Source organism: Lagopus muta, chromosome 7 (assembly GCF_023343835.1).
Source record: "Lagopus muta isolate bLagMut1 chromosome 7, bLagMut1 primary, whole genome shotgun sequence".
In the NCBI taxonomy this organism is placed as follows: Eukaryota; Metazoa; Chordata; class Aves; order Galliformes; family Phasianidae; genus Lagopus; species Lagopus muta.
Window position 1 is genome coordinate 27,338,081 of NC_064439.1, and position 24,943 is coordinate 27,363,023.

Genomic DNA, 24,943 nt, shown 5'->3' on the forward strand with positions numbered 1-24,943 from the left:
TGTAATGATATAGGCTTGGGATGGACTGAGAGGAACAGCTCTGCTAAAAAAGCACCAAGGGTGTGGGCAGACAGCAAGTTGCATATGAGCTAACAGCCTAGCATCAAAGTAGTCCAACAGTATTCTCAGTCAAATGAAAAGGAGCAGAGCCAGCAGCCTGAGAAGTGAAATTCCTCTCTTGCTCACCAATTAGAGTGTACACAGTTATGAGCACCACTGCCCAGCCCAATACAAGGCAGACATCCATAAATGGGAGATATTTCAGCTGAGGACCACCAACATGACTGGGGACTAGAGCATTTGCTCTGTGAGGAGAAGTTGAGGAAGACAGGCTTCATCAGCCCAGAGAAAAGATGGCTTTTCAGGGCCAAATACCTGTTTCTAAGGCTTACAAAGAAGTTATTAAGAAGACAGAACCATGGTCCTCACAGCATTGCATAGGGACAGGATGATAGACAAAGAATGTGGACTGAAACAACAGCAATTCAGACTGGCTACACAGAAAAACTTCACCGTTAAGACTGTCAAATACTGGAACAGGCTGCCTGAAGAGTCTGTGTTGTCTAACGTTCATAATGTTTCAAGCAATGTGGTCTATTCAGCTCTGCTTGGTGCAGGAGATTGCACTAGAAAACCTCCTGCAATCCCTTCTATCCTGAATTATTCTATGTACAGAAAGTGAGGTAAGGCTGACTTGTATTTTATTTTTTTCCCCTACATTAAAAAAAAAAAAATCATAATAATTAAAAACCATTCGTGACAGTGGAGGTGAAGGAGATTCTAAAATGATTGGACAGAACATTACTGATAACAAAAGTTCCAAGAGTTCTACACAGATTTTTCTACAGATGCATCTGGTAACAAGGCAGACATTTGGAAAGGAAACTTATGACAAGACAGAAGAAGAAGGAAACATTTACAAGGGCTGGGAATTTCCAAATAAAGAGCCAAGTTCCTAATACATGTGTACTGAAATGACTAACTGAGAAATAAACAGAGCTACCTTTGAGTCTGTGAACTAGTGTCTTTTCTCCAGAGACAGTCTTGCCTAAGACTTCCTTCTTCAGGTCTCCTTCAAGTTTTTATGTTATTCTTTTTTACCGTACAATGCAAATCCTGGATGAAAGTAAGTTACTGGAGGAGCTGTGAATAAGTTTCCACACATACAGGAAAGGATGCAAAGGATATTAAACTTTTTACTTTACATATATTATCCTTTCAGCATTCTTTGTCTTCTCATTTCCTGATAAATTGCATCAAAACAATGATTGTCTGGAGTCGTCCGTAGGAGAAGAGAAGCAGAGCGGATCAAAAGAGCTAGCGTAAGGCTGAGAAATATTTTTCATTTAGAATTTACAAATAGTAAAAAAGATAAAACCACTCCAAGCCCAACATTAAGCATTTTCAGTAACCCTTTCAGAACAGCCCCAACTAACATCCATTTAACACTTCTTTATAATTTATTGATTAAAGAAATAACTGCAATACAGATGGTAAAACACCAAACAAATAGCTATATACTATTCTCATTACACCTTGGAGCTTTTTTGGTGTCAGCAGAAGCTACAAACAAGGTATGAAGAGTGATTATGACCTTTAATATCTATAAAACAGTTCATATAACATTTACCGATAGCTAATTCCAAAAAGAAGAAAGATCATAGTGGCTCTTTACATACATCATAAAAGAGACATCCAAATGTTAAGAGCAGACTTCGATGCAAAAGTTATTTTTTTTCTTTTTTAATTACACAATACAAGGTATTTTAATTTATGTTTACCTCCTCCCCATCTCAGACACCTTGCTAAATCATTGCCAGTCCCAAGAGGCAGAATTGCAACTGGTGGATGCTTAAGCAAGTTTGCCTTCTCTGTGAATAAAGAAAAAAAAAAAAAAAAAAAAACATACCTAAGGAAAAAAATCTAATTATTTGGTTGCAATATAGTAACCATGTTACATTATGTTTCACTGAAAGACAGAGGTATGTACTCTGTATATGGGATCACACTGTCTACTCAACAAGCATTTAATTGAGTCATTCTACTGTGCAGCTCATTCCCTAGTCCAGGTACCATCTTTAATCCTAATTTACATTATCGTTATCATAAGGACAGAGAATTAAAAGTTGTCTATTGATTTACAATTTTCAAAGCTATTTGAGCATTACAATCAGGACCTTGTATTTGCAAAAGGACATTTTACCTCCCTCCTTTAAAATAAATAAGTAAGTAAGTTCAGAAACATGCATTTGCTATCATTCATTCCTTCCTGACATCCTTCTTACATAGTTTTTCTGGTCTAGACCTCTCATAAAAGAGCCTATGATTTTAAATACTCGTCACCTAAACATTCTGTCAAGTCTTTTGGTCACTCCATCTCCTTTCTCATTTCCATTGTCTTACATTCCCGTTATTTTCTCTGCAGGCTCTCTAGTGCCAAATAAACAAACCTTTGGTGTTTGAGATGTGCTCCCTAATAAGCACAGGGAGGTTGAAATCTCTAAAATCTTAACCTCTGAGCCTTCCTAATTATTTGTACAGAGGAATTTATGGCCAACAAACTGAAAGAGCTCTATTTGAAATGATTACATACCCCACAGCTTACACATCTACACGTCTGTCATAGCATTTCTATTCAAAGGACCGTTATTTCATTATCTGCATAATGGGATAATGGAGTATATATAGAAATGTTGTAGCCAATTTGTTTCAGTATAGGGAATAGACTTACAAAATTAAAGCAGTTTGATTCAAATTTCTTGTCTTCTGTAATTTTTTTCAGGGCTATAAACACTGGACTCATCTAGGGATCTTCATATCCTCTACAATTTGAATATGCTTTAAAATAATTATGACTCAAATTATGATATTTCAAAAAATTAAATGAACAACATATTGTACCAAATAGTTGCATCCACATGTTGATAAAGAGTTAAGAGTAATAAACGTAAAATATAAGAATCCTGCAAAAGTATGTAAACTACGTTGATTACCTATGCAATCCAAAATCCAGCCTACCGTCCCATCTCCACCACATGCTAGTACTCTGAACTCAGGAACATCTCGAAAAAAATTTAACCTAAAAAAGTAAATGAAGATATCTATTTAATAAACATAAATGCACTGTGCATACATTTTATGGCTTAAGACATTTCATTTGACAGCGCCTGACAAACCAACATCTGAAATAATCAACTCTGACCACGCTCTCATTTTTTTTTAAACAGAAGACAAAATATCATCCAACAATGAATTATCTGATAAATTTAAAAAGAAATTTATCCAAGAGTTATTATGGTTCACTGGTATTAGAAATGGGTTAGACATAATGGCTAATCCAAATCTTTGTCTTAGTTCATATATTAAAACATATATTAAAACACTTCCAAGTTGAAATATTTTTAATTTAAAATATTTTTTGATGATAGCTTTTGACCTATGCTGAAATTGTGCATAAACTGTGACTAGACAGAAACTTTAGATTAATTTTACTGAATTATTACATATGCGCGTGCATGTATTTCAACATATATTCTTTAGTTTCAGAGACATCTTAATGGATAGTCTACACGCTGGTGATCAGATTAAATTTCCAATTTGCAGTCTCCTAGTAAATGCACAATCGTTACAACGTGCAAAAATTCTTTAACACAAATAAAGCTACAGAATAACTTATAATATTTAAATCAAGCTATTTTTCATATGACTTTAGTGCTGCACACAGAATAGTGCTTCTATCTCTAGAAAGCTATACATTTCTTATAAAATCAAGGCCAAATGAAAAACTGCAGACAAAAAGAAGAGTGTGTGAAACAGAAAGTCCAATAGGAAAAGACAATAACAACAACAACAAAAAACCTAAGATGTAGAAAATCACAGGATAACTTTTTTAATTAGTTCCAGACCAGAATTTCAGGGTAAGCAATACTAGTAAGTCCATCAAATCGGAGTCCCACTCCCTCTAATTTCCTCTACTCCTAAGAGCTCATACCTAATAAGAAGTATCAAGTACAACATTTCAAGCATGCTTACAAATTCAGCTTTGCTCTTCTCACCTTTTAAATTCTACTTCACACATGTGATGGACAACTGCTTTAAGATCCCTTCTGATCCAAAATGTCACATGCCAGATTACTTTTAGAGAATGTATCTTTTAATAAGCGTGTGTGCTGAAAAATTCTCTGCTAAAAGTCACAAGGCATCACTACAAGAGTGAGCAGTGAGATGTCCTGGCCCCCAGGTGTGGTTCTCCATCACTTCTTAAAAATAGGAGAGAAGATAAATGCCTCCCATCACCAGCATTTCCACTTTGACTTAATGTGTTGCATCTTTAGAAACTTATCAGATCTAGTTACACTACTTGCAGTACTGAAAGTATTTCAGATTAATTAAAAAAATGAAATAACAGTCCAGAGGTGAGAGTAGGGTACTATCTTCTGTAAATACATAAGCACTTTCCACCACACATACTAAATTCAAAAACAAAGCCTGGGGGAAAAAGCAACACATGTACACACAAACAAACAACAAGGATAATAAAAATCATCTCACAAATAATGACAATAAGAAAAAAAAAAATTAAAAAACACAACACAGAAACATTGGGTTGATGTTAATTTTAATACAGATAGGCAGAAAGTAGATTTACATCTCAGTTGCCCTTTTAATAAGCAGGCATCCTCACCATGTGAGTAAAAGTAATCTTTTCCTGTTGACTGTATACTTAATCTTCATCAAGAAGAATATAATTTTCTAAGAAAAAATGGGGGACTGAAGAATTTGACAAAAACGTCAAACAAATTCTCAGTAAGATTCATTCATATTTCCCCTGGTGCATTTTGGTTGCATATGCAGTGAATTTCCCTAACAATTCATTCATCTCATAGCACATCATTAAATACAAATGACTTTTTATAAGTTTAAATGTAAAAGCAATATATATGTTATATAAAAAGTACAGAAATATAAATACACAAAACAAATGTAAGTTACAATATTCCTCATATTAAATACTTGTACACATAAACAGATTATATAAGCATACTGCTACATATACAAGACAGGCTTCTTTATGTACATCAATAGCAAAAGCAAGTCTGAAGAAAATGTGGGCCCACTGGCAACAGAGGACACTAAGGAGGCAGTTACTGAACATCCTCCTTTGCTTCAGTCTTTACTGATAAAACTGGCTTGCAAAAGGTCTGTTTTACCAAAATTTTTATCCCTACATTACAAGAAAATTCTTTTTTTTTTTTTTTTTTTTTTTTTTTAATATTTAGATGTTATTTTATATAGAGTTGAGTTTTATAGATACTAATAGTTAATAGCTCTCCTAAACAAGCAATTCAAACAGTCAAATAATAGCAAATAGCAGCATTAGAAATGTACACAGGAACATTGTGCTGAAACAGACTGTAAGCCAAGTAACACCTACTCTTCAATCTCTTGCAAACAAGCAGCAAGAAGGACGAGCAGAACTTCTCCTACTGACATCTACTACAGAACACGTCACTTCTGATATATTAAAGAATAAAAGATAAAAAGACAAATATAATGAAATACAGAAAGAAAACAAATGAATGGTTGCATTCTAAGGCCTTAGAATAGCATCACATTTGCTACGAAAATTGTTTGATGATATCATTCCTGTTCTACTGAATGGATATAAACAATCCTCAGATTTTGTTTATGGGAGACATGTGATTACATGTGGTTTTCTATCATCAAAATTAACAAGAGCATCTAATTCCTTTCTGATGGTGAAATTCTTGTACCATTAACTGCTGCCTCCTATTTTTTTTACAATACCTCACCATTTTACATGTTCCAAAAACATGTAGATGAAAAACCTAGAATTAAATAAGTATTTTCCTGTTAGAAGATCCCTTGAAAGTTGACCTGCTTAAGTCTAAGCAAGTTTCTCGCCTTCTGGAAGTAAAACAAACAAACTGATTGATAACAGCCAATAATTTTATTTTGCCAGATAAAGGATCTTGGGAAGAGACAATTACTGAGTTTCTCCTGTTTTCCACCTGGAAAATGGCAACCATTTCAACTAACTAACTAACTAACTACTCCAGTTCAGTTGTTTTAGATTTACAAAACAAACAGCAACATCAAACATCTCTACATCAGAATTTTGTATTTAAGTCATATAGATTCCTTTTCATTTTTAGGAACTCCTGTCCGATTCACATTGGCTTCAAAGGTTTTGAGACAATAACAGTGGGTCACCTTCACTGCTGCAGTTTTTTATGAGTGTAGCATGCAGATTCTTGTTTAATCCTGGTAAAAATGCATAGCAAACAGCGGTCCCTATGTTGAAAAATAGAGGTTTTGTAACTGAGAATTTCTTCTTTCAAATAGTGTTACTGTGCTCCTTGTAACTGCTGTGGTTTCCATGGAAATAAATAGGAGGCATTACTTTTCTAGCAACCTATATAGAAAGGAGGCTAAAGATGAAGCAAAGCCTTTTTAAATAGATTTCAGACAACAGGTTGTGGTAGATTCACCACTGAAAAACTACAATGGATAAGAGAGGGATGAATTATTCTGGACCATAACTTTAGCAGTGTAGTCTAGAAACTGTTGATATTCATGATATTTGAAGATTGTGCTATGCATATTGCAGACATCCCTTTTACAGGTAAAATTACTCTTAAACAGATAAAACCAAAGAGTAAGTTTCACATGTTAAGACTCACAGAGTTCTACTGATTTATGTACAGTACAATCATAACTTAACTGTAGACAACAACTAAACCACACTGGCTTGCTCTGTCTTTTGGAAAAACAAACAACAACAACAACAAAAAACGCATATATATATATATAGATAGATAGATAGATATAAAATGCATATATATAATGCATATATAATGCACTATATATAATATATATATATATATATATATATATATATATATATATATATATATATATATAGTTCTCTTTCAAAGAAATATGGATCAAGTCCAAGGTTGTCTTCAGGAAAAAATATCTGTGCAATTATTATCTCCTCAAAGTATTATTGGTGTATATGTCTTCTCACAATACTCTGTAAATTCCCAGTGTTCAAACAGCAAAGAAATACTCTAGCAATCAATTCCAATAATCAGGGAAAATAGTGTAATTTTCAAAATAGGCCTATTGCTTTGTGAAGTTACAAAGGCCCAGGTGCTGTAGATTCCCAGCTAAATTACACAGCAAGCTGTAGGAATTCAGTTTGGCTATCTTGGGCATCTTTTAAGCTGACAGAACTTACGGTTTAAAAGGGCTGGCTGATGTAAACTTGTGGATAGAATTCAAAAAAGACATGCTCTCCAAATTAAATGGTTAAAGGACTTACAAAGAAATACAACTTTAGTGGATATAATTTCTATTATAGTGTATAAAAATAACATAAATTAGACATTTTAAATAATAGACTTAAGGGAGCAGGAACCTTTTCAGAGGGACAAAGCCTTTGGGAAATGGTGACCTCTCAACAGAGCCATGTGGGTCTGTGGCTGGCTGCTATTCATCCAGCTATTATTTACCTCTCTGAGAGGTGAACAATAACCGAATTTCAGATTCTTGAAGATCATTAAATACACAATAACAGTTGTTGTCAGAAGTAGAAGGCTCCTATAGAGATGTAACAACCAAACAGGGAAACTCTTTTCAAGGCTAAAAACACAGGTGCTAGGCACGAATTACACAATGTATCAGCCTGGCAATTTTCATGTCACTTTGTTAACTGTGGCAGTCTGTAACTGTGGAGTATCTTTTATGTCTGCCTTCAGCTGTCGAGTTTACAGGGTTTCTCCAGCTCACTCGAATCTCTGCTCCCAATGTCTAAACCATTAATTATGACATCAATGTTTAATATATATTGTTGCCCTTTGGCTGAGAGCTCCTCAGTTTTCGGGCACAGCAGCAGGTTAACTTTTATTGTTGTAAAACAATCAATGCCAGAAAGTCAGCTCCACTGTGATTTATTTGCATCATGGCCATATTTTTATATAGATTATGTATACGAGTCTTGACACAAAGAGCACTGGAAACCTTAGCTTAAATATGTTAAGCAGCTAAAAGAAGTATCTTTGCTGCTGTCCCTGCAGTTCTCCAAGTTATGAAACTAGGTGACATATCCACTTCAGTAATTGGACATTCAGATGGCAATACGAAATTTCCTGTCAGCTTGTTCAAAACATTTTCCTGCTGACCCGCTACCCATCAGCACATCTACTGGAAAATGCACAAGTTCTGATGTTCCAAAACATTCATTTAGTATTTATTTTAATTTTTAATGATTAATATTGAAAGGGAAAGTGGAAAGTACTAATTCCAGTTTTCAAAGAAATTTAAACATGGGACTCCACTAGTGGCCCTTCTTCCTCTGGGCAAAGACTGGTTTTTTTAACCCTGTTCCAGCTGCAGTGTGCAAAGGAATCCGTTATTCCAACACAATGCCATGAGAGAGCATGGCTATTCCCCATTAGAGAGGAATAACAAATGACCTAGAATTCCTGAGTCGACATTTTGAAAAAATACTGTAGTTTCACAGTACCCTAACATTTAGGATTTTTACAGGTTGCCCAGTTCCTCTAGTTTTTCTCCACTATCCACGTTTTCAACTAAAGGGAACTGTAATTATTAACTTGGAGTAACCACAGATGTTTAGAACTCAAGATAGAAAACTTACAAATGCTATTCTCAGTCATTGACAGTACATCATTAGAAAGACAGCCTCCTAAATAACTAATTTGTGGGTTAAAACAAGCAGAAAACATGTAAATTCTACCCTAATCATATAAAAATTTTATAGGTTGAGTATACACATTTGAAAGCAGTGTTCAAAAGAAAAAAATAAATAAAAATGAACACAAAATGTATTTCAATAATCATAAATGCATTAAAAGAAATTCACATTTATTCCTTTCCATTCTGTAATAGTAATTGGCATAAGGAATACACTTTCATTTATCTCCATGTTGTGCAACCCCCTCTCTCTGTTTCCTTCTCTGTTCCATGCAAATGACAATACTAAATAAAGGTAACATTTTGACTGACAGTTCAGCATATCTGGCATTGTAGAGACTGATGAATGGACAGATGAATGTACAGGCAGACTTTACTAGGCAATCCAGCCCCCACAGAAAGGGAAACAAACACTGGCAAATTAAATACACAGTGTATTCAACTGCACGCTTTAATGGACAAATTACATACAGAGTACATAGTATTGCCAGAGGCAAGAAGTGATGGTAAGAGATAAACTGAAAATTTAGGATTATTTACTTCTCTGTAATGAATTAAAAAAAAAAAAAAAAATACTAAAAGAGCTTTAATAAAATGAAATCTCAGTTTGAAAATTAATTAGAAATTGCCTCAAAGTGACTCTGAAGTAGAACTGTTTAGATTCCTAATAAGAAGAGAAATTGAAAATATTTTCTAAAACCACTGTTCTAGTTCAAAAGTTTAGAGCTTAAATTGCTTTCAGTACAGGTCTGAACTTAATACTGCCCTCTTGTGCTTCTTCCTCAAAATACATTTTCCTTTATCACAAGATAATGAAAACCAAAGAACAGTTATAGCCTGAAATGCAGCCAATAATTGGTGGGTGGTTTTGTTTGTTTGTTTAAGTTTTGATGAACTCAGATTAATTTGAAATCAAGTATTTCATTTATTTTAAAAGTTGCTCTCTTAATCTCTTAGCATGACACTTCTATTATGCTCTTTGTAAAACAGTATCAGTTACTATTTTTGTGTCAGACAAAATTTTTTATTCCTGAAATAACTTTCTGTATTTTTTTCAAGTCTGCTTACTTTTTGTATCACTTAAAATTTCCATATGCTTCAAGATGAGTGTAACAAGACACAAATAATGTCTGAATAAACAAACAGAAGTAACATTCTGTACAAGATAAAATTAGAGACATGGAAGAAATCAGGCGACTCATTATTTCTGTTTTCTGAGCAGATTTTGTAACATTTTGCAGGTTGTACACTAGCCACACTGTAGCACAATGTACACTGAGAATTCTGACTTCAAACAAGGTTGGAGCGCTGTTCACTTTCATCAACACATTTTAAGTCTAACATAACGCATGAATGGACAGTTAATATAGGATGGTTTTAATAGAGAATAATTTCCTGTGTATTTAGCTTTAAAATAAGCAGCACTGACAGAAATTGTTAGTCTATTATTTTCAGTAATACACCAATGACAACAGAAATACAACACTACAAGGCACAAAACGTGCATTTCCACTGCCACCCCTTACTTCCTTCAATTCAAAAACAAAACTAAAATCCAAAGATTCAAAAAATAAAAAAGGAAAAGCTAGATACTCACTATACATAAACAACAGCATAAACCTCATATTGAACACATCTCCTAATGTCTTTCTTGACTAATATAATAACTTTTCTCGATGTAAAATTTCATTTATCAATGATGTAACTAAATAACACTGAACTCATACACACAAAGCTATTTTTATGAGATGATCAGTGCTGTCCTGTTTTCTTCTATTAAGGTATATGCTACTTTAAAAGGTGACAATTTCAAGTAGCAAAAGTTGGCATTTGATATATTGTCAATATCCTCCATGCACATTTATACAAAATTGAAGAGTCATGGAAGAGGCATGTTAGCTGACTGACTGCAACACTGATTCAGTTAACAATGAATCTCTGAAACTCACCCAAACTGAGCCCCCATAAAATGTCACTGCCAACATAATCTAAGTGTTCTAGTCATTTTTTGTACCCCTACATCCCAAATATTATTGACTGAATGAGGAAAGCTCAGCCAAGGTAATCTGAAGCAACATTCCATATCTGACATGCAAAAGAATAAGCATATGTATACATATGTATACATATATTCATACCCTATGTATCACACAGAAACTTATGTGTATGCACAAATGTTTTGATGTAAAAGAAAACTGCAGATAATCCAGGTTGCTAAAATAGCAGTAGAAGCTTCAAAGAAAATGACATTTACCACAGTTACTTTTTACATTTACTTACATTGTACTGCACGGTTATCAGTAAAACACATGATACACAGTTCTATTTGTACATGTAAATAAATAATACCTGTAAATTTCTGCAGCCATTCAGAGGTCTGTAGTACTGATACATTCAAAGCATGCTCTATGTGCCTCAGTCTGTTCATTTGATTATGTTGCATTTCATTAAATGAGTTCCTGGTAATAATATTAACTGTAGACTTACCCTGGCATTGGTCCATTTCCAGCAAGACTATAAACTTGACGAGGATTTAAAAGGTACTGAAATTTTCTATAAATTCTAAAGAAGTCAAAGAGACAGAAAAAGAAAATTACTTACAAGGTTTTGTTGTTCTTGTGTTTGTTTGTTTGTTGTTTGTTTTTTGATTTTTTTTGTTGGTTTTTGCTTGTTTGCTTGTTTTGTGGGGTTTGTTTGGTTTTTAAACTAAGTTGAATGCAGGGTTTGAATTTTGGGATCTTATTTATACACAGTGAAATAAAATGATAAATTTGAACACAATCCCCACAGTTATAGGGATAAAATTAAATGCTATAAACTATTTACGATACAAATACAAATGCTGTATACCCAGACAGAAGTAAAATAGGACAAGGGGGTAAGATGACACAAGAAAAGGTGAATAAGCAAAGCATTTGAAAGAGCACTTAGTTTATTATTAAAATAGCTTCACAGAAAAGGAGAGATTTATCCCTGAGATTAACACAAAATTAGATTCTAATTGTAGAATTACAAATTGGTTCTGTAACCCACCAAAAACATCTCTGTAGCTTGAAAAACATCCTGAGAAAGCAAATCTATTGTCAACTAGAGTTGGATTCAGTTAGTGAGAGCTCACATCTCTTTCAGATTATATTCAAATGGGAAGAAAATGAAAAAGATTAAAACTGTTGTTGAAATTTACATAAAGTAAATTTAATTGAAGTATGCCTAATTAAAAATTATCTGAATAATAGGAGGGAAATGATACAGAAGGTAAAACATTGTCCTATCCCATAAAATACCTCCCTATTTCAAAAATATTTCAAAATCTATTTCAAAAAATATTTCAAAAAGTGTACCTTTACAAATTTGAGGTTATGTGTCCTAAAAGTAAGACAAATATTTTCATTCTTCAGTACAAAGACTAGAAATGTAATTTCCTTCACTGATAACAGTGTTGTACCTCCATGGTTTCTTATGAAGAAGCACATGAGTTTGAGCTCAGAAAGAATGAATACCTGAAAGAATGATATCTGGGATCTATGACAATGGTTTGAATTATTAACTCATTTATCTGCTTTTAATTTTAATGCTTATGTTTTCCAAGCTACTTAATATCCTGATGCTTTTTTAAAAAAACTTTTTTTCCCTCCCCATTGGAAGATATCTCCCTTTCTTTTTACTGACCTAAGTAAAACAGAAGGATAACAGGAGCTGAATTTATTTAAAAATGACTACACAGTTTGAAATTCAAGACAACAAAACTGTCTAGACACAATCTATGTGTCTAGGGATTGAGGGATTACATATATATGTGTATTGAAGAAATGCACAATTTATCAGGTTAGGTGGAAGAAAAGGATGTTACAATACCGAATACAAGCAAATTCATAACTATATATGAAACTCAAATTTGAACATTTTCTTAATTTCTCAATTATTTAGTATATCAGCTTCTTCATAAAGCATTATGTCCAAGCACACTGAATACAGTTTATTCCTGATGCCGTTGATGACAGAAGTCAATGTGAAATGACTGTTTTCAATTGCCAGCATGCACACCATTATCAACTGTTGTGATGACAACTAAATCAGATGTTCAACTGTGGATTTACAAGACAGTACACTTTCAATCCGTATGAAGTATCTTACTGACATAAAAAGATCCCTTTTTAAATTTTTTTGTTAGCATGTGTGAGTTGCTTTTCCATGATACAGGAATTAATTGGTCAAATTTAATTTAACCTCTGCAACTGACAAGGAGTTCTTAAATAGGATAGTTAGGAAGCTCTAAAGGGTTGTTATTTGCCTAAAGGTTAAGTGCTATAAAACATAGTAGCCACAACCTAAGCTTACAGTGCTGTTGTAAGGTATCAGAGAAATGCTACAACAGCCTTCCTAATACAGAAGGAGCAAGGTATCTCTAACCAAAACCTGGAAGTCCACCTGAAGTGGTAAAGTTATTAGATTTAATTATTTTTGAATCATTGTATGCCTTCCACAGGTCCTAAGTGAACATCAATACCAGATAATCACTCTTTAATGACTCACTGCAAATGACACATCGTGCTCTAAGTTATAACACATTTAAGTATACTAGTCTGCATAAAATTCATAACTTGATCATTCATTTCAGTGACACCAAAGAAGAAGAAACTGTCTACAAAAGTTTGCCTTCGTACTAAAATGTAACTAGATCTGACAGCGTGACACACTGAAGACTGGTAAATGGACAATGATTTAGTCTTCATTTTTATGTGTGCAGTAGCAAAAAACCTACTTATACTGACTTGTCTGTAGACATGTTGCCTCTGTATTTAAGGAAGGAACCGGACATGGTTATCTTGTGACTGAAGATTTGCTCAGACAGAGCCATGAGACAGCAAATTGTGTAATGCTACAACACAGCATTTTGTGATGGCAATATCAGCTGGCTTATTAAATGGACACTGGCCATTATGGTCTCCAGGTTGTTCTGAACCCATGATAATTCGACAAACAGGTCTATTTCTGTAACTGTTCATAGGGTTATTCTGTATTAATTAATAAATTCAAGCCAAAATTCAAATCCTAAGTAAAATTTCTTTGTTGTCATTTCCTCCCCTGCCCCTTCACTCCCTCCTCCTGTATCTCATTAAATCAGGCCCAAATTTCTTATGAACCCTACAGCAGTTGTATTAGCATAGCTGAGGTGATAAAAAATTACAGCAGGAGTGGCCAAGAGGGATGGGATCACTCAAGAATAGCTTTGCTGCTGAAGAAACTACTTCTGACTGCTTGGGCTAAGTTAGACTGAGCCTCCTAAAGTAATAAGATCATTCCTTTAGAGACAAAAGAAATGGACAGAAACTGGTAACTTAGTAATTCAGAACTGTAGTAAAGTTGACTGCATTGGAGAAAAACCTGGCCACAGCAGAGCTCTGTGCCATCCGGGAAATGCAACATTTCAGAAAGAGAGCAAAGAAGCCAAGGCCTCCACCTTGAAAATAAAAGAATATGGGCAATTTCTCCCACATATAAAACATTTCGGAAGGATCAACTGAAAATGATTCTGTTGAAATACTGTCTCAATGCTAAATGAAAGATTAGAAATCCAAACTAATCACAGGGTAGAGGGAAGAAATACTCTGAATAAAAGTTATTAGAAAACAACAAAGGTCAAAGATAACATCAGCCTGTACTGCAAAGACACTGAACGTAGAGTCAGCAGGAAACGTCAGTGTACGGAAGCTGATCTCCAGTGCATCCAACCGCACATTTGTCAAGGAAACAATTGTTTAAACTCACCTGCTGGTCAGGCAAATAAATTGAAAAATGGGGAAGGGGAAAACAAAGTAATGAGTATGGCAAAACAACAGCATGATTTAGATTCCAGCTATCTTATTGGAGAAGCATTACCCTTAACAATAGCAGTGTTTAGAAACACTACAGCCCATAACTAGCTGTATATTCTTACATAGACAGTTGTATATTCTTCCTGTTGAAATCAACTATTCTGTCCATGAGGTACTAAGTGCATTCACTGTATTCACTGATTATTGAAAGCTACCATCTTAATTTGTTAGATCTTAAACTCAGGCAAACAGGAATGTTAGCTATGGGGTGAAATGAATGTACTTTTTTTTTTTTCCTGACTAAATGAAGCAAGAAATGTTCATTCAGAAATGTGCATTCACTGAAAACAAGCTATGATGTGATTTGTCCTGCGAAAGATATCTGACTGGCTTTGCTGAACTCCTATCCAACTTCATTTTTAATTGAAATCTATTTGTGGTATGTGAAAGTTTTAAGCTCATCAACTTTAATTCTAATTTGCAGTTTTCTCCTTAATAAACATTAAATTACACTTCAGTTCTAATTTATCACATACATATGGATTATACACTGTACTAAACTGATAAAGTCCAAAATAAACTTGTTTAAATTCAGTTATATTTCAGGTGATGGGCAATAATATTAATCTATTTAGAAGAATATACAACTGGATTATTTTCATAGAATTCTATTTTTTTTTTTTTTTTTTTTTCAGTTATATCTGAAAATAATGCCATTAGTTTTTAAAAGAGAAACCTACATAAAGGACATGATATTTATCACTATACCTTCTGCAAAACTGGTTTTCTAACAATTCAAGCTTTAAAACACATCAATAAGGTAATCTGTATGATTGTTGAGAAAGTAGCTCTGGTGCCTGAATACATTCCTTCCACATGTTCCTTTCTCACCACACCTCTTTTTCAACACTCAAAAACCATAACAAAAGCATTTAGCTTTGTTTCTTTAGAGCAATCCTCAGTCCCTTCCTTTGTGCTTTAGAGATTTTCTTATTTTTTTATTTTTTTTAGGGGCAAGAGGGAAAAAAATATACAAAAGGAAAAGGCAAGAGTACTTTTTAGGGGAGTACATTTATTCAACTGGTTATCAGATGGATGAACGCAATCTCTGTAAGTCTAAGGGCAATGAAATGGGTTGGGTTACCATATGGCAAGGCATAAAATCTCATACAGGGAACTGTGGGAACACTGGAGCCTTGACAGTATCTGCACTAACCTTTCTGTGTTCAATGAAAGTCAATTAGAAATCATAACTCAATTCATCATGATCTCTCAAATAGAGAAAATCCTAAATAAAGACTGGGAAACAGTTCTCAAAAAAAACCACTTCGATTTCAATGAATCAAGATAATGAAATTCTCATCCACAAAAATTAGTGGAGGGTTTTTTTGGTGTTTTTCTCCCCCCATTCCTCCACCACCTCCCAGCCTGTTTTGGAAACTGTGTTTTTGTTACAACCTATCCTCTACTCCTACTGATATCCCACTGCTATATACTTCAGTGTGTAATACCACTTTAAGGTAACAGTGTTAGTGAATAAAGTGGGAGTCATTTTTTTTTTAAATTCAAATAACTTCTGTGATCAGTTTGGCACCAGTAACAATTGCATCAAAATAAACTGGAGAGTGTCAGACTGCAATTTGTGAATGGAAATGGGAGCTCTAACTGGAGAAAATGTTTCAAATTTGCTTTTATGCCAGAGAATATCTAATATTTCATGACGTGCCTCGTGTGTATCAACTTCATTCAGATAGTGAACTTGAGACCAATTCTGAGCTGGGGACTGAAAGCTGTGAAACAGTATTTAACTAATTTGTGCCTTGGTTATGACTAAATAAGTATGGCTCTCAAATGTACTTCTTATTTATATTCTTCCAGACTGGATCTCTGATCTACTCACTTCCTATCTGAACTCTAAAAAAGGCAAACTGTATGCTACTGCACCACCCCTACAATGCTCCTGACTGCCCACCAGGACCACCAAATGCTATGTTTGAAAAAAGAATGTTTTATGGTCAACTGTTGGTTTGTAGCATATTCTTATGATTGAAGAGGTAGGCATGGTGAACCTTTTGGATTAACCATCTTCAAAGTAAGTGGCACTGTTGACATTGCTGATATTCAGGTATATCAGTACAGGGAACAAATATCCAGCTTCTAGATTCTAGTATCTTCTTTCAGAGGACTTTGAGTGCAGTTTTGGTTAGATGAGCATCAGCTCTGAGAATTGTCCTTACAACAATTCTTTACCCCCTTTGTTGGATGGCTTTTTAAGAGACAGTGTTTCAAAGAAATGGTCTAAAGGAATCAGCATTAAATTGGTAGGGAAAGTTGACTCAAGTGCTCAATTGTTCAAAGCTTTAGAAACACACTGAATCCCTCCTTTTTGGTATTCACATAATCCAGTACCTATGTATCATCTTCAGCTTGATCTTGGCTAGATGACTAACATTTTCAAGACTTAAACAATAAATTACAGCAATGACACCAAAATAAAAACATTCTAATTTAGAAGTTACAATATAAAAGTCAAAATGTAACAACACGTCTGCATGCAAATCACACAAAATCATACAGGGAATATAAGTTTTCCTTCTCATGTTAAATTAAACCTAGAGCTTGTTCTAGTTTTTAACTGTAGGATTTCTAACTGTATGCTGGTGTGTACCTCTTCTAAACAGGGCAACAATATGTCAAAACTTGAAGCACACCATTATAAAAAATATTGAAATTTTGGACGTCTTTTCATATACGAAGCCTTAAAAATCATTTTAAAATATATTACAGAAATTAGAAGGGAGAGAAAATGTAAGAGAGAGAGAGAGAGCAAGTCTTACCTTTCTCCTTGTTTTCCACCACTTTTAGGATTGACAAAAACTAAAAGTGGATGAGTGCCTGGAACTGGAGTGATCTAAAAGGAGAGAATAACACAGCTGCTCATTAATGCTGTGTTGCACTCTTTTTTTCTTATAGCAGACAGAAAGCAAAAGGCTTAATGCAAACTATGTTAAGTTCTGTAACCTAGCTGGCAGCAATTCTACAATTTACAATAATACTTAATTATTGTATATTGTATATTGTATAACTTAAATATTGTATAATATACATACATATATATATAAAACTCGTAATTTGTGGCAAAGTAATACATACTAATACAATTAAATACATGTATACACACACACGTGTTTAATGCTAGGTGTCTATAATACAACTGTGATGTCATTTTAACTTGTAATTCCATTGGAAACAATACTGCTATACGTAGGTTATATCTGTCAATATCTTCTCAATAGAGAAGAAAACTTCAAATCTAAGAAATGCATGATTGATTCTGACAAAATAATAATTTCCTATGGAAAAAAAGCCATGAAGAAACTGCATTTTGCAGTGAGAAGAGGAAATGACACTGTACTATAAAGGTGAAATAAAGAATGATGAAATCTTAAACTCCATGTAGCTGTTTTTTAATTTTTAATAAATGACAAAATTGCAATATTTGATGTGATATGAATTCACATGCTTTAAAAATGTTACAAACAGAATAATAACCAGCTCCTCTGAACAATTTAGAAAGCTTGAAATTTTAAAGGAGAGAAGAAAACACAAAAGAAGGACAAACTATGGCTTACAAACTAACTTCTTCCTTCGAAGTAATAATAATAATATCAGATGGTATAAAACCCAAGTGTTCACAGTCATTGCTCTAGACTGTGAAAAATGTAAAAGGCTTACATAAGTCTAGAATGTTTAAAAAAATATTAAGAGTTTAAAGCCAACATCTCTGAAGTCATACACTACTTATCAGCTACAGAGATGATAAAGCTTAGTTACTGTTTCAAAATAACATACTTAAAGTTCTTGCTTAAAATCATTAATCACAACTGCTGAAACAATAAAATCTTTTCATTTGAATGTTCCACAGAATTTAATTTAGGACAGAACCAAGGAACATAACATGTCTTACAGGTATCCTGTAAACACAGGCACATAGTCAAACAGACATCTGAAAGCACTCTTCTTTCAGTAGCATGTGTTCAGCAGTACAGTGTCAATTCCATCCATAACTTCATAAACAATTGATCAAATTCTGATCTAGTATTTAACACATAATAAGGAAAAGCTCCATCAAACTTTAGAATTAAACCAAGTACAAAACTAACCCCAGATCAGATTCTGTCACTGTAGATTGTTTCAGTATAGTGGTGCATGTTGAAACATATATCAAATTACAGGATATAGTGAAGTTTGTCATATATTTAATTTTTATCTACTGTTTTAATCAATTTTAGTTGTTTAGCCAATTCCCATGATGTTTGTCCCTGTGAACTACGTGTAAACCAATGGTGTTCATTGTGACAGAGATGGACTACCTACTGAAATCCCTTAGGATGCAGGTTAATTAATGAGACTCATCCTAAGGTTATACATGATCTATTACTTCCTCTAATTAGAAATAATAATCCTGATCATTATGCTGGTTAGCTGGAAAGAAGCAAGATGAATGTGCTTAACTATGATTAATTGTCTTTAAGTTGTGCAGATCTCCACTGTCACTAAGTTATCTGCACACAGCTGTCTGATGGAAGGAAGGATTGGTCATGATACTTTTTTCAACAAAAACTTAGATTTGAACATATATAAAATAAAAATACTTTATTTCAGAACTTTACTATTGCAGGTAAGTTTAAGATCATCAAAAAACAATAATTGAATAAGTAGTCTGTGTTCCACTGAATTCTAAAATAATGTCTTCCAATTATTGTTTTATAGCTTTTCAAAATAATATAGATTTTTACATAATGCAATTAAAAGTTTTAGACTAAAAAGGTGAACATTTTTAGGCCTTAATCTAGAAGGATATAAAGGCAACTTCTATGCAGTAACTGGACAAGTGACTTAAAGTTTTTGAGAACAAGCCTACTTAGTTCTATTTTGACTGTGGAAAACATTTCAAAATTATACAATCTGTGAGTGAAAAAAAAAACACCATAACTTCAACAGTCCCACAGATCTGTCTTTCATGATGGTATCCTTTGGAGTCCATTTATCTTTCACAATGACCAGGCTTATGATTACTGTTACCAATAAAAAAAATTTATGAAGATTGCTCTGAAAGTAATACTTCCTATTTGTTTCAATGGAAACTACAACAGATGCAAAAAGCACATTGACACTATTTGATAGAGCAAATTCTCAGCTTCAAAACACTATTTTTTTCAGCAGTCACCATTATTAGCTATGCATTTTCATCACATCTTGTCACTGGTAATGATGCAGTTCAGGAAACTGTCACCTTCAATCTTGTATTGGTTCGACAGGACCTGACAAACTTGTATACAGTGTTCTTTCTGTTCCTGTGTGAGAATCTGTGGGGCCAACCTGGCACAAACTGTGATATTCCAACATTGCCACCATTTCCAATGCACTGAAGATACACATACACTTTCATAGTTGTAATCCACTGAATTGTGCAGATGAGTTTATCAAGTTGCTCTCCATTTCACTGAGAGACAAATGTGCATGGCTGTCCAGAACATGCTTGTCGTTCATGATGCTGTTGACACTACTGAAACATGTTGCTCACCACTTCACTGTGCTCCCACCCACTGTTTGGTCTCTACAGATGTTCAGTAATTGTCGACAAATATCAGTGGGTGCCATTTTTTTTTACGTGAAAGAATTCAATTTCACATCTTTGCTTCATCTGCATTTCCATGTCAGATGCCATTCTGTCAGACTGCCACACCACTGCCATCTGCCACACGGCAACAAAATTTAAGGGAATGCTGGCAGAAAGGTTCAACTTCTACAGCCATTCCACCAATACCTGCCTCTGACAATTTGGGCCAACATAACAAAATAGGAGGCATTACTTCCAGAGCAGGCCTTTAATGGTTTGTGCAAAGATGGATTCTTATTACTTCAATTTTATTTAACAAAGAGAAACAGTGACTATATGAAGATCAGAAAATTAAATACATCATTGCAGAATTATCTCTACTGCTATCAGTGTAATACGATACTTTGTAAACAATAATAAGTGCAATTACAAATTCCAAGTTTTGGACTCGTAATTGAAAGAGATAAGTTTTGGCTCACAATAACAAAATTACAGAAAATCTAATGCCATAATTGCCTAAAAGAAGATTTTAATAATTTAAGAATGTTGCATATGCAAGAGTGGTGCTAAGAAATTACTATTTTGAACCTATCAGGCACTGTATCACAGGAGTGTGAAATACCGACTTGAATGATTGCAGAAAACAAGCTATGAGGACAAGCAATCTAGCACTAGAAGTAAAACCAAAAATCATGATGATACATTGCTACCAAAAGGACATTTCAAAGATACTTTTCAACCTAGAGCTTTTGCGCACACTGGAAGCATACTTAGTAAACATAGAGTTTTCTAACTTCCAGTACCATTCTATTAAAAATAATATTTACACTGTGTTTGACAGAGCTTGATTACTCCATCAGCAAATACTCCATGCCTTTTGCTTTATGCTCTGTCTGTCTCAAATGATCTGAAGAGTAATGCAGCCTATGAGGATGGCAAGTACATGAAGACAGAGCTGAGAGCCATGGATAATGACCACCGTAGTAGTACAATGCTAGGTCATCTACTAGCATCATGAGGCTGAATAAGTTTTACCCTTCTTTCTTTTTTCCCTTTGAGTCGTCACAAAGAGAATGTCTCACTAACCTAAAAAGAGGAAATATTATGTCTTTCTATACAGGCGAAATGGTATACATTATGAAATAATTATAAAGCATTCAGTGTTTGATCTATGATAACAGAATCATTTTTACTGAAGCTCAGTTGTAGCACATCAAAAGGAAGAGAGAACAGTCTACTATGTTTAGTAAACAATTATCACATAGTTATCATAGTAATCATTTAACTCAAGAAGAATCATCACACAAACGAACAGTGATTTTACCCTACAGTAGTATTGCTACTACTGAAACCCACTTTGCCTTTCTCCACCCTGAATTATGGCGTACCAAATTCCCTCCTTGGCGATACCTGGAGTAATAACATCTTTGAAATATAATCCATCCATCTTTCAGTTAAAAAGTGAAAATGGGATGAATCAATACTAACCAAGTAATAGATTTATAGCATAAATTCAAAAAATTGTTGAATTACAAACACTAAAATCATAAAATCCAGCTTCACTCATGGCACAAGTACTTTACAGCTAATGTTTGCCCTCCATCTCATTAAGTCCTACAATCATATGAGAAGCAGAGTATTTGCGTGGGATTACTGTAAAGATGGAAGAATTTTGCTTATTTATTTATTTTTAATATGTAAGAGTGAAATATTAGAAGAACTAATGCATAGGAAGTGCTTCTCTTTAAAGATTGGTTACTCTATTGTTGTCTGCATTTCTCTTAAAATTAAAATAACAGTAATCACACCTGAAGACCTTGTCCATCTACAGTGATGGAATTTGCTCTCTGCATTTTGTTTCGTTCTCCCAGTTTGTTCATTTGCTGCAGACAACCCTTTTCTTTCTTCACTGTTGCCTGCCTTTCCTTCAGAAAAAAAAGAAAAAAGAGAAAATTAAACATTTAAACACATTATATAATGCTACAAAACAATAGCTAAGATCACACCTCTATGCTTTTTGACTAGAAAGTAATGCCAGATTCTACTTTAATGAAAATGATATCTCAGTCAAGCTACTACACAATGACTGTCCACTTCACAAAATATCTATTTGCCTGGACATTTCATAATGACTAGGCAGTAGATGGATGAAGGTGTGCAGTCACAACAGAAATTAATGCAATCTGAAAAGATAATCTGACATTGCTAACATTCTGAAAATTAAAACCAATCATACAAAATATGTAATAATTTAACAGATCAGTTATATCTCACAATCTCTAACTGTTAACAAAGGCTGGATGTTTCAAGAGTATTTCACCACTTTCAACAAAATATACCTGTTCTAAATGTACCATGATCATTTGACGGTCTATCTATAAGAGGCTGACCCTTAAAGTAGCTTTTTCTTAAAAAAGGCATTTTGTTTCAGAAGGAAACCAGCTGAAGTTCTGATTCTACATTAGATTCTAAGCAGCTGTCAACTTTTGATGGTGATATACAGCACAATCAGATTGGTTTTTGAAAAAGAAATGCTTAGAAGTTTGTATGTTATCATCACATTTGCAACTCTTGTCAGGTCACTTCAGAAAACTCTGAAAGCAAAAATTGTCCTTGCTCTTTGCATGTCATTTATCCTATTTATAAACTGCACCCAGCATGTCCTTTTAGTTTGTCCAAAAATGCACCATAAATTAAGACAAGCAGATGTTTGTCAAATAGAATCAGTAAAACCAATCCTGACTGCTCTCCAGCCACTCTCCTCACTTCACAAGAGCGAGGAGGCTTTCAATTGTCAGGGGAAAGGGCTGGCACAAAGCTGCTGCACTGGAAAAGAACATGAAGGACACTGTTGCATCCCCTGCAATTGTCCTCTGTAAATATTTCATTAAACATTAACCATTTACATTCCATACCATCTCTGAAGTACTTCTGATAAAGCCTAAGGGATTGCACAAGCAATTAATCCATGCCACTTTTTCTCTAGCAGTTTAAACTGGTAAGAAGCAATGACACAGACTCCCTGGGGAGGAACGGAATAGTTTCTAGCTTAACGCTATGCCTTTCTAGAATTACCATAACACAGATGTTTCTCACCACTGTTTTTCTATCATTGTTGGTTTCCTTAAATTTGAACACCAACCCAGCCTCAATCTAATCCTGAAGCAAACAGTGGCCCAAATCACCCCTAACTGTTTTGGGTAGTCAGGCACTTTGCAGAACTGTGGCAATATGCTGATGATACCAGTATGGAGGAGTAGCTGACACACCAGAAGGCTGCACAGCCATTCAGCAAGACCAGGGCAAGTGGAGTGTTGAGTGAAGAGAAAGCTAACGAAGTTCAACAAGGGCAAGCGTAGAGTCCTACGCTTGGGGAGGAATAACTGCAAGCACTGTTATAGATTAGGGGCTGACCTGCTAGAAAAGGAGCTCTGCAAAGAAGGTTCTGGGTGCCCTGGTGGACAGCAAATCAACCATGAGTATCAACCAAGAGTATGTCCTTGTGGCCATGAAAGACAATAAGAAAAGGTACAGTCAGAGGGTTGAGGGAGGTGATATCTGGAAGAGTAATATGTTCAGTTCTTGGCTCTCCAGTTTAAGTAAGACTCTTCTAGAAAGAGTCTAGTAGGGAGCCACAAAGACGATGAGGAGCCTGGAGCATCTCCCTTATGAGGAAACATGGGATTGTTCAGCTTGAAGCAGAGAGGACTCACAAGGGATCTTATCAGTGTTTATAAATATCTAAAAGGCAGTTGTCAGGAGAATGGGTACAATCCCATTTTTCAGTGGTGCTCAGTAACAGAACAAGGGGCAACAGGCACAAATTGGAACACATGAAGCACCAAATGAACATGAGGAAAAGCTTCTTTATTTAGAGAGTGGCAGAGCACTGGAACAAGCTACCCAGAGAGGTTGTGGAGTTTCCTTCTCTGGAGATACTCAAAATCCATTTGGACACTTTCCAGTGCAATCTACTCTAGGGAACCTGCATTAGAACTCCAGAGGTCCTTTCTAATCTCTTTGATTCTACAATTCTATAATTAGATTACCTATAAAAGGCAATTTAAAAAACTATGTTTCAGGAAAAAAATGAGGAAGTCCACAAAAGGAGACTTCTAAGAAGTTAGCTAACACAGTTCTTGGATGCTTTGAATAACTTGACCATTTCAAAAGGAGATCCAAGTATCTAGGCTACAATGCCATCATTTTACACAGAAAACAGTAGAAACAACTAAAGCAATGAAATTCAGCCTTAAGGTTGAGAATGCTGTCTGAGAATTCAGCAGCTCTGTGTTCACATGCTTCATTATTTTTAGAAATTAGAACTAGTTTCTAGTCTGTTTCTGAGCATCCAAACAGTACGCTTGTGAGCTAATACAAACTTTAATGCACAGTGATATTGGCTAGTGCTAAGGATAGAAAGTATGACACTTCAGCATAAAGGAAATTTCATAACTCACTACATATTTAAAATGGCTTTGATGTTTCAAACTCTACTCTTAAAAGTCAACACTCTCTATACAAATTGAGAATAACACCATAAACAGAATTTTATATTATCTAATCTTATAAGGCCAAAACTGGACATTGCAAAATATTCAGAAATTAAATGAGATTTCAGAAGTGCAGACACATGAATAGTAGAAAACTGCAACTCAGAACCAAAATTACTGAAGGAGAGAGGATTTTTAAAAGTCTAGATGATTCAAAGTTAACAGAAAGGAACAGATTTGACATATAGATTATGGGTATATTAAGAGCT

At 34.4% G+C, this 24,943-nt stretch overlaps 1 protein-coding gene across 2 annotated transcripts in view; it reads right to left on the reverse strand.

The window, feature by feature from the left end:
* Positions 1–24,943, reverse strand: part of DGKB (diacylglycerol kinase beta) — a 368,802-nt gene that overhangs the window by 241,409 nt on the left and 102,450 nt on the right. For both annotated transcript variants that reach the window (XR_007378050.1, XM_048950623.1), the window contains 5 exons: positions 21,990–22,106; positions 17,396–17,469; positions 11,230–11,304; positions 2,994–3,079; positions 1,782–1,871 (listed from right to left, as the gene is read on the reverse strand). Coding sequence is in view for 1 of the 2 variants with exons in the window: in XM_048950623.1 (XP_048806580.1) it covers positions 1,782–1,871; positions 2,994–3,079; positions 11,230–11,304; positions 17,396–17,469; positions 21,990–22,106 (442 nt within the window). In the remaining variant the exon portion in view is untranslated. The remainder of the gene's footprint in view (positions 1–1,781; positions 1,872–2,993; positions 3,080–11,229; positions 11,305–17,395; positions 17,470–21,989; positions 22,107–24,943) is intronic.